General features: G+C 38.9%; 1 protein-coding gene across 1 annotated transcript; it reads right to left on the bottom strand.

Annotated features, from left to right (window-relative positions):
• Window positions 1-338: 338 nt before the first annotated feature.
• LOC134671407 (uncharacterized) lies at window positions 339-11,518 on the bottom strand. Its single transcript, XM_063529261.1, has 5 exons — window positions 10,971-11,518; window positions 10,322-10,620; window positions 9,837-9,931; window positions 8,332-9,690; window positions 339-4,325 (listed from the first exon to the last, which is right to left on the bottom strand). Exons 1-5 carry the CDS (start codon window positions 11,080-11,082, stop codon window positions 4,124-4,126), a joined length of 2,067 nt encoding a protein of 688 aa, XP_063385331.1. The 5' UTR covers window positions 11,083-11,518; the 3' UTR covers window positions 339-4,123.
• Between the last annotated feature and the right edge of the window lie 6 nt (window positions 11,519-11,524).

Here is an 11,524-nt window from a genome sequence, read left to right as displayed (position 1 = left end):
GGAGTACGGAACACATAATATAAAAATTTTACCTTCCAATAAAATTATTATTATGTTTCCTATCCACATCGGATATCTGAGTAATGCCTTCCTGGCAGGCTACTAGGCTACTTTTATGCCGACGGTACTTCTCCTCAACAATGACATGGCGGTGGCGAGTGGCGGGAAGCGAGCAACGGTTCGCAGGAAGTGGAAGCGGAACTACGTCACGGCGTGGGGCGGAGCGACTACATAGACGCTAGCGGCATCATTGGTCAACGATCGCGTTACTCTCTCAATGAAGATATCCGATGTGGATAGGAAACATAATAATAATTTTATTGGAAGGTAAAATTTTTATATTATGACCAATAGAAAAATATGTATATGGGTTTGATTTATAAAAGCCAGTACATAATAAATATAATAATACTTAAGCAGGCATAGAAATACAACTTTTAAGTACCTTTTCGTTAATGTTAATTTAATTTATAAACATGAAATAAAACGAACAGCATATACATGTATGTGACAAATATTGAAAATGGTTAAGTTTTATTATAAGACCGCATTTGTTTCTGGATTCGCGTGTATCATTTGTAGTGTCCGACCGAAGGTTCGGTTTCGGTTTCGGTCAGTTTCGGCCAAAAAATCATGTTTCGGCCGTAGTTTCGGTTTCGGCCAAAATACGGCCGAACCTTTCGGCCGGGCCGAAACTTACGAAATGGTACTTCGGACAAAGACCAAAAGTTGGGGAATAAGTAGGACAACAATATTAATATCTAGGTACATATACTGATTCATGTATAGGTGGTATAGGTACCTACATCATTTAATTGGTTTATTATAAAACACAATTCCACTAGTGAGGGCGCCACTGGACGGTCGACTCAGTCTTAAGAGGCTGTCAATACCTATAACGCGCACACTGTCTGATTGTATCGGAGTGAATGAGATAGCCGTTGGCCGAGTATCCGCTCGGCCCGAGTCGAACGATGTCTTTTTCGCTCTTATTCAATCACTTATTCAGTCATTTTCCTATCTACCTCTAATGACAAATTTTAAGCGAGGCTAAAGGTTACGCTCAACTAGTGCTGCAAAGTTGATTTTCTCAATAGTTAATATTTTGCGAGGCTGAACAGCTGACTATTGATTAAAACGAAGAAAAAACCCTTAAAAGTGCCCCCAGTACAGTTTTTCATACGAATGCTCAACCTTAGCCTCACTTTTTACCTCAATTTACCATTGGTTTGTGTTCCACATGTCCTCTACTTCAGCTTAACCTTTGGCCTCGCTGCGCCATGCTCAGCCTGCGGTCTCGCTTTTTAATACAATGGACATTGGTTGGAGTCTGTGCTCAACTACTTATTTTGAAGCCTGAAGCACGGCTTTGACTTCGCATGAAAGTTCGCCTCACTGGGGCACTTCGGACTTTTAGGCCCAGGTGAAGATCGGTACCCGGCCTTAAGATATTATTAACAAAAAATTTCGCGCTCGCTGCGCTCGCGTTTTTGCTTGACCCTGTATCTACATGTTAGCTTGACTGGTGAATGAATAGAGTTACACCAAGAAAATTCTGCAATGATTTTGATAGCTTACGCAGTGCAACTAGTGCAAATGTTATTTATACGTCTTATTTCATAGAAGTTTTGACGTTTAAAATAACACTTGCATTGCGTGTGTTATCAAAATCGTTGCAGAATTATCTTGGTCTAACTCTAGTAATTTTCTTAAAAAACTGCTTAAGTAACATACATTTCAAGGACATTGGGTGTTGACAGCCCCATAATATGTCTGTAAAAGCGGTTTTATGTCATTTTTTCAACGATTCTAACAAGTCTACAAAAGTTTCGGTTTCGGTTTCGGTTTCGGCCGAAACTAGAGCCAAAGCCGAACATTCGGTTTCGGTTTCGGTTTCGGCAAAAAAACATGTTTCGGTCGGACACTAATCATTTGGAAATTAAATAAATAGTGTAATGTTCAATAATTGATTTAATTAGTCGTCAAATATTAGAATTTAGTAATAAACGTTGACTGATTAGCAATTTTACGCAATGCGTAATACGCATTTTAAACCGATTTATTGAAAAAAGTTGAAATTTGAGTAAACTTTGCGTTATGATATGATAAATATAGCGCATACCTACCTAATCAGTAATCACCTACCTATGACGTTCGTTCTTTTCATTTTCTACAAACACTTTATAGCTTTAAGGCGCCATGAGTTCAGATTGCAACTCGTTAAGCACTGAGCGGACAGACGAGCGAGCGTGCCCTAACTTGCGGATATCATTGTTATTTTTAGTAATTTTTAACAAAAAAAACGAGGTCGATAAAAAAAAAGTAGTAATTTTAATATTTTTAGATTGTGTAAATATGGTTACAAATGTTTAATGGAGCGTTCAGACCTGGGTATTAGTCAGATCGAAAGTTTAATCAGGTTTCGAATCGATGAAGTTACTAGAACTGCCTCAAGATTGCTTTTCATATTTTATGGCAACCGTATTAAGATCTAAAAGAGCTAGCGCTACGATTTTTCAAAAACTCCTGGCTGAATTGAACCAACGGCACCATAAAGTTATCAAGTGACATCTACTTTCTACGCCCGAACCAGCAGGCAATAGTTGTCGTTATATCAACGTTATAAACGTTTATAACAGTGCGTAATCATTTAACAGTTTTACAATGTTATTAACATCAACCTTTGCAGTAAAGCAGTGTATACTGCATAAAAACGACATATGTTTTATACATACATTTTAATACGTTTTTACCTAAACATATTTATTTCACATGAGTATTTTTCCCATGCCGTCGACCTGGATGAATGCGGTTATGGGGTTATTGCGTCTATTAGAGTTCTTTTTTTAAACGACATGAATTACAAGAGCTCTCGGCATCCAGTGATAAAAACCTGAGATACTTGGAAATAAAGCATAACATAGAGGGCGTCCCGACCAATCGTACCCTAAAAATAACAGACGCAGTAATCCCAGAGTTGCAATTATCCCGGTTGATTTTATTTTACTAATATATATTCAGTACTACTCATTTATGTGCATGTAGGTATCTGACGTACTTACGAATAATTTTATACAAAATTATTTGGTTTTATTAAACGGATAGAAACAAACACGTAAGAATATATGAAAAACATCGTTACCTCGTTGTAAAATCATCACAACTATGTATACATGAAATAAAACCCTTGGTCCCTAAAAACTAAACTCATTGTGCATGAACAGTTAAATATAAATAAGGAGTAGAATTCAGGTATCGGAACCGGTTTTTTTCAATCCCAAAATAGCCGATTATTTTTAATAATTTTAGTAGTAGTAGTAGTAAAATACTTTATTGTACAAAAAGAAACATAAAACATTAAAGAACACACATAATTAGTAGTTTTATGCTCTTTGCGTAGGACGGAATCATGTATTTAGCTAACAGCTTCGTATTATTAGATTGATCCATCAAAAATGAAATAATAAACCAAAGAACGAAAAAGAACGTAACAATACCGGTATTTTTCGTAAGAAGAAAAAACCGGTTCCGAGCCTTGGTAGAAATACCTATTTAAATAAAGTAATCTTATATGGCGTACCACACTGCGAGCAAATTCGACTTTTCCAAACGTATTCTTGAAAAAACATGGTGTCACAGATACCAACAATGGTCTTGTTATAAGGACAGACATAATGTGAATGCATTGGTACTAAAATGAGCCATCAACTAACAATTCATTTTTGTAAACAGATTCAGAAAGCCGGTTAGTCATATTATTTATAAGTTCATCAATTACAAAAATTTTAACCAGAACATTGACTTGCAAGAAAAATTAACCGGTATGGTATTAATATAAAATTGTAGAAGTCATAATCAATTGACCGGTTAAAAACCGTCATTTATAGTTTGCGTCAGACAGAAACCGGTTTGCAAAATTAACCGGTTTTCAACATTAAATCCATTTCACCTGCATCCAGCAGCGATCGATCAACCAATTAATGCGAGAACGAGTCTGCAACAATCTCCTCTCGATCATTCGAGTTAACAGAGTCACTGAGACTCGAAACCTGATGTCATAATCAACCGGTTAATAACCTAAACCGTCATTTATTTACACTAGGCAGAAACCGGTTTTAAAGTCTCAATCAATTTCACCTGGATGCAGCAGCGATCGATCCACCAACGAATGCGAGAACGAGTCTTCAGCAAAGTCTTTCTCGTCATCGTTCGAGTTAACCGGGTCACTAAGACTCGAGTCCTGGTCTTCGCCGTAGCAGCGTCGTTTGTGGTCAGACGGGAAGTTGTGGTAGGAATGCTCGACTCTTATAGCTTGCATTGTGTTGCTGAAATAAGGAATATAAAATTAATTGAGTTTATTTTTGCATCAGCACATTCGGTATATTTGTTTTCATTTTATTATGGTGTTGAACTTCCGTGGGGCATCTTCATACTATTAGGCAACTGCCAACTGTAAAATAAACAATATATCTCACACCCACAGGGGCGACGCCACTGTCAAACACGGCGCGAAAAATTTGACAAGCATATTAGCCGAAGCGAAACAGCCATTTAATTAATTTTTTTTTAATTCGCGTTCCCTCAATTAACCGGTTTTTTAATGAACGAAATAATATAACGGTTTTGGAATTGTTAATAACAGGTATTTCAATACCGGTTGCAAGCCCTGGTTTTTCGGTAACGTTTAAAAGTACGAGAATGTTGAAAGTAGGTACCTAAGCTTAAGAACCAGAGGGCCTACCGTGAACCGCGTTCGACGTGTTGCCTCCCTGTCACATTTATGTACAAATTTACAAGTGCGACAGAGAGGCAACGCCTTCTTTGGCACAGGTAACTTACTAAAAATTTCCTTAATCGCATAGCGGCACTAGGTGTTGTAAACAGAAATATCTTGTCTGACCTTGACTTGACGTATTATCGAATGAATACAGGTTTATATAGCTATCGGCCACTCGGTCAAAACAAGTGCTTTACGCGGTTATGATAATGTATTTATTGTTTGCAATTCAGTCTTTTACCTAAAATTAGGATTGTGTGTATGTAAATGTAAACCAGTTTTATTTTAAATCAATTTTAAGTCACACTTCTCTTCTTCTTCGTCGAAACCTCATGACTGAGGGTCGTGACCACCATAAGTCGCTTTAACTTGGATTGCTCTCCAACCTGGCCGATCTTCTGCCTTCCGCATAGAGCCCTGGAACTTGACACGTGTGACTTCCTCGATGGCATCAAACCAACGTGTGGGTATTCTGCCTCTGCCTCTTCTGCCCTCAACCTGGCCACCGATCATCAATTTCTCTAGACTGTCGGGTTCCCGCCGGGCCAAGTGCCCAAAGAAGCCGAGGATTCTCCTGAGACAGATAGTAGAGAGACGGGTTTTTATGTTGAGTTCGTTCAGAATAGACACGTTGGTGCGATGCGCTGTCCACGAGATACCCAACATTTTGCGCCAGCACCACATTTCGAACGCGTCTATTCTTGCCCTTGTGCGAGCTTTTAGGGTCCAAGTTTCCGCTGCATAGAGAAATATGGAGAAAACGAGAGAGCGCATGAGGCGTATTTTTGTGTTGCGCTTGATGTTTCTGTTTTTCCATATTTTCCCCAGCCGATTAACAGCTGATTTGGCCATTTGCCCACGCCTTATCACTTCCTTATCGCAGTCCCCGTTATTACAAACTAGTGATCCCAGGTAAACAAATTCCTGTACCGTATCCAGGTCACGCAGTTCGTAAGTCCTCTGCATCTGGTCCGCTCGGTCCACAAACATAAGTTTGGTCTTGCTCCTATTGATGAGAAGGCCATATTCTGCGCTGACATCCTCGATCCTGTGCAGTAACTCCGAGAGTTCGGCTTCATTGGTGCCAATAATGGAGGTGTCATCGGCAAACCGAAGGTTGTTTATTAATTTGCCACCAATCCTTACACCTCTCTTCCAGCCGTCCAGTACACGGCGCATGATATGTTCCCCGACCAGATTAAAAAGCTGAGGGGAGAGTATGCAGCCTTGCCTGACGCCTCTTTCTGTTTTGAAGGGATGGGAAATGTCGTCGTCTAACCGCACTCTAGTGCTACCGTCCAAATAGAGGTTCTGCACAAGGAATACTAGGTGTTCTGGTATACCCATTTCCTTCATTACTCCGAACATTTTGTGCCAGCTGATGCAGTCGAAGGCTTTTGCGTAGTCGATGAAGCAGAGCACCATCGGCACATTAAATTCTCTTTCTATGAGCTGCCTAAGTTCAAGATTTGCTCCCGCGTCCCTTTGCACTTAACAAACCCGGCCTGTTCTTTCGCGATTTGTTTAAGTCACACACATGTCTTTAAATAATGCTAAAGTTGACTGTGTTTTTTTTTTAATGTTTTATAAATCATCTCATTTATTCGTGATAAACTATAACATACACAAGTATGGTTAACAGCATATAATGGTTATGTAAATTCTATTTTAAGGTATTATCTGGGGAAACTGCACAGACAAACATAATGTCTTTATTGTTCAAAAACGCTGTATTAGAGCCATTTTTTCGATTAGTTCGACTGACAATGAATCATGCCGTCCATATTTTATACAAAATAATATTCTTACTTTCCCCTGTGTCTATATCAATGAAGTTTCAGTTTTTGTTCACAAATATAAATATTTGTTCACAGAAAATATATCATTGGGTACTCGTGTAGTAAGACCTAAATACAGACACAGGTTACCTAGGCCATATGTTAACTTGTCGCTCACGTAGGGTTGCCAGATTCGAAGGCGCTATTATCGGGAAACAATATCAATTTTTCGGGATTTTGGGACATAAGTCGGGAAAAAAATACATTCAAATTAAAGTACCTAATTGTATTGAAAACAACGATATTTTACATTATTAGCACTACGTCAGCTCGCTCGCTCGACGACAGTTCGGAACTTAAAATTATTGTTTTATAACGTGAAGCTGTTTTTCGGGACAATTTTCACTTTGTCGGGAATCGGGAACACATGCTAAAAATCGGGAGAATCCCGCCAAATCCCGACCATCTGGCAACCCTACGCTCACGGCTAAAAATGCGTATATTATGTGTATCACAATTTACAACAAATCACCTAATCGTTTTAAAGACATGGAACTTGAGCATTTCAAAACAAACATAAAAATATGGCTAATAGAAAAATGTTTTTACTGTGTCAATGATCATTTAAGTTTATCATGAGTGTTCCTAATATGTAACTAAACATGTATACTGTAAATGTATGTACACCTGAAAAGGTAAAGTTTCGGTGTAACTAAATATGTAATTGTATATTCCACCTGCAATGTAACCTGATTCTTACATACAATAAAGAACTTGAACTAAAGAACAACAAAGAAAGTTAAACATAAAATAAATAAATAGTTTACCACGAAAGTTTTACATTTTATTCACATGGTAAATGTCAAAGTTCAGACACGTAACGGTAAAGTAAAGATAAAATCAAAGTTAAAATCAAAAATAATGTACAAAGACCAATACACTTATAACGAATAAATAATCAAAGTTAAGAATAAGAAACTACTAAATAAAAGCACGTGATTTTGCATTCTTGTGATTTTTAGAAAATAATCAGTAAAATTTTTATCATTTGGAATCATACGGATACCCTATGCCAAATTTTAAGCTGACCGTGATGCGATAAATTAGATATCTACCAACAACTGTGATAATTGGGGATAGGAGGAGTAACATTAGATGATATATTCTCCAATTATATGAACATAGTTGACAGCAAACTTTTACAATCTTAGGGCTTGTGCACAAATCACGCGAGGTTCGATGGGGGGTGGGGGGGGTCGCGAAAAACTCACGATAAATCACGTTGGGGGAGGGGGGTATAAGCAAACCTCACGTGTATTTTTCTACAGTAAACGAAACTAAGAAATTAAAACCTACCACATGAGTAGATACTTTTTCTCGGGGTCGTTAAACATAAATCTTCAATCTGCACTTCAAAATAGCGAGTCTATTTAACGAAAATAGAAAAATAATCAATATTTTCTAAATACAACACTATTTATCTTAAAATTAGGCCGAATAAAAAAAAACAAAAAAATACACGTGAGGTTGCGTGGGGGGAGGGGGGTAGCCAAAAACCTCACCAAATATCACCAAGGGGGAGGGGGGGTCAAAAAGTAGCCGAAAATACCTCGCGTGATTTGTGCACAACCCCTTAGAAGCAGCATTTACCGTCTTAGGGTAAATTTTTTAACTAGCTAGATTAGTTTATAGTTCAAAAATATTGTCTAAAGTAAAGTCACTCCTCAGTCCCCATTTATCCCACCTCCCGGTATTAGAAAAGCAAAACAGACATACCTAGTTTTCCTTAAAACTGGCCGTCCCATCTCCACCTGCAGCTCAAGTGAATACAGCTTCGCTAGTGATTCTAGCTTTTCTTTCTCCTCAGGGTCATTTAAACTTGGCAATTTCAACTCCGACTGACAGGAATCCTGAAGGAACTTTGAGAGCTGCTCATTAGCTGCACTGAGAATCAAGAACCCCGGCCTCTCATCTCTGATTCTCCGACAGCCAGCCCTGATTTCTCTGACCTCGGCCACAGTGGCTATGCCCATGGAATGTTCGCTGAAATAATGATCGCTCTGTGGACTTCTCTCACTCACATTTAGATCACTAGAAGAAGTCTTTTGTAAAGAAAAATTCGTTCGCGGCGTTTGGAACCCGTCCTGGTCGCCTGTTTTTTCTTGAAAAGCTAAAAATGATTGGAAGAAGGATTCGTTTGCGCTCTGCCCGGATATGCCTGCATTTTTTATATCGCTGAACGTGGAAAAAGAAGAGTGGGGCTGTAAAATATCTCTGTTCTCTTTCAAGATCCCGTCTTCGAGATCTACAACGGTTTTCGAGTCTGACATCATGGCGTCGTCATCGTTTCCCGAGTCTATGTTAGCTCGTTTCTTCTTAAATCTATTCTTGCAACTGGCCCAACCGCTTTTAACTAGACTCTTTTCTTTTTTCAGCCGTTTTGGTGGTGGCATGTTGCTGACTGATTTTGGCGAGTTGTTGTTCACGGATTTGGACGATTTGAAGGTTAGACTCTTGTTGAAGACTTTGAGTTCCTCAATGCCTGGCCAGTCTGTTAGTTCATCATCTCCCTCTCGGTCACTGTCATTAGTTACGACTCCATCCGAGTCGCTACTGCTTAAAGAACTGGACTCGTTTCCAGCGCAGTCCATTCCACTATTCTGATCATCAAACAACAAGGGATTTCTTAGCGAATTAGGCGGGTGACTTTTGTTCAACATCTTTGATTTTCTGTACATCTTTCCGTCAAACTGTTTCCCTGTACTTGTGGTTGGGTTGAAAAATGGCGGCAAGTCTGTGGCAATTTTATATCCGGTCATTTTCGATAACGTTGGCGTGCCGTTTTTAGAGTTCTTGTAGACAAAGTTAAAACTAGAGCTCCCGGGGAGAGATGGAGTGTTGGTAAAACTTGAGGGTTTAGTTCCTTCTGTGTTCTGTGATTTGAGGACAATCTTGCCGGGCTGTAACACTGGTTCTTTCCTCTTTTTGTCTGTTTCGTGCTTCTTCAACTTAAAGTCGTTTTTGGAGAAGAAAGTGGATTTGGATGAGCAGCCGCCGCTGAACGATCTCTCTCTCATTTCGCAGACATCTCCTTTATCTCTGTGCGACCATTTCCTTTTGCCACAGAAAGCATTTCTGAAATACAAATTGTAACGTTACTTTTTGTGTGCAACTTATACAACAATAAAATGCTAATGAAAAATGCCTTCCCTACATAATTTAAAAGGAGCTTGGATTTGGAACTTATTGTTAAGATAAATTTAACCATGATGAAGACATACCTTTCATGTTTTAAAAACGATTTATGGCGGTGCATATAGACGAGTGGCGCCAGACCCTGTGATTGCAGCATTATTGTGGATGGTGATGTGTTAGGCTGGAAAAAGGCAAATAAATATTATTTAAAATTACAAAAAGTTAGTGTAATTGGTAAATCAGTTCAACTATTTTCTGTATTTAACCTTTTTGTCGCCATTGACTTGATATAAAGCCAGTACATTTCGTGCTTCACATGCCATGACTTGGTTGTTGACATGCAATTTTTGACCTGGCCTTGATGACCCTATTACTTCATTGACGAGGCGGCGAAAAGGTTAAAATTGTGATTATGATGATTCTATTTGTAAAGATAAATAGGTTAAAATGGGTCTATACTTACTTAATAATTAAATGCATTAATAAATAACTTATTAATTATATTGAAGAAGCTGTATGACTTTTGCACACCAAAAAATTAGACAAGTGGGCACAAAGACAGAAAGCTCACCTCAGTAGTAATAGTCAAAATTTCCACTGGCGGAGACCGGTTCCCTTCTGCATACTCCACCGGCATCTTCTTATACTTCCGTTTTCTCCTCGCATTTGAGGGTCGGGTGGGTGAAAAGTTCTCATTGAAGGAGTCAGACTCGAAGTTGCCAATCTGACAGTAATGTCGGGACTTCAAGCCCTTGTGGGGGTTGAGTTGAGGGTCATCAGAGTCGGACAGTGGCTGGGTTATTAGTGGTGCTTGTGGGGGGCTGCTGGAGCTCCCATCTTCTGTGAGCAGGCTTACTGCTACTGCGGCCGCTGTAAGGTGAGTAAATAATATAATCACAGAAGAAATAATAGTACTACCTTACAGAAAGGACACTTCCTACAAAACCGCAATTCAGGGAGGGATCATGTCATGTCAAGCTGAACGGAGCCGAAAGGAAGAGTGTCTCCTCACTGGTATAATCATAACTTTAAGCATACCTCCTATACAACTTATTACAATTAAGTAAGAAAATCCATATATCTATGAAGTGCTTTACTTATTTCTCACGCTGAAACTTGTTGCTAACAAGATTTTGCTGACATGTAGCATAAAATATGAATTCAACGAAACATAAAGTTATGCGAATTCTGTAATCAACAACTAAGTTAAAACTACTTACGCAGGTTCCCAGCCGAGCGGGTCCTTCGTCGAAGCCCTAACTTGCGTCGCTCCTGCCGGCCGCAGTTACTCTCCTCTAGGGCCAGGTTTAGGTCATGATACAAACGCTCCATACTCCCTAAACAGTCACAAACCTTCCCATGGTGGCGAGCAAAACGTCTAGAACATACGATTCAACTGACTGTTTCTTTGTTTATTTACACACGCTCACGGTGCCCCACTTTGACGCAGCATTCACAAAGTGTTTATCGATGAAGAAACTACGACGTGTAGAAGTATTATTTAAAAATAACACATGTTTTCAACGATAATATGACCGTGTCCACTGTGCACAAGGTCTTCGCGAATACAAGTTCAATGATAGAAATACAAGTTATAAACTTTTTCCGCAACTCAAGACCGTAAACACATTTCCGAATGGTGGAAACTTGAGACGCTTTTTAGTCAGCAGTTCTTGAAAATAATAGTTAAACACTCGCGTTATTTTTCTTTTGTCAGCGTATTATTTGACATTCGTAATTGACAAAAAAATGATGAATGAATGACGGCTTGACA

This window comes from Cydia fagiglandana, chromosome 15 (genome assembly GCF_963556715.1).
Source record: "Cydia fagiglandana chromosome 15, ilCydFagi1.1, whole genome shotgun sequence".
Lineage (NCBI taxonomy): Eukaryota > Metazoa > Arthropoda > Insecta > Lepidoptera > Tortricidae > Cydia > Cydia fagiglandana.
Note: the sequence above shows the minus strand (reverse complement) of the source record. Positions and strands in the feature narration are given on the sequence as shown.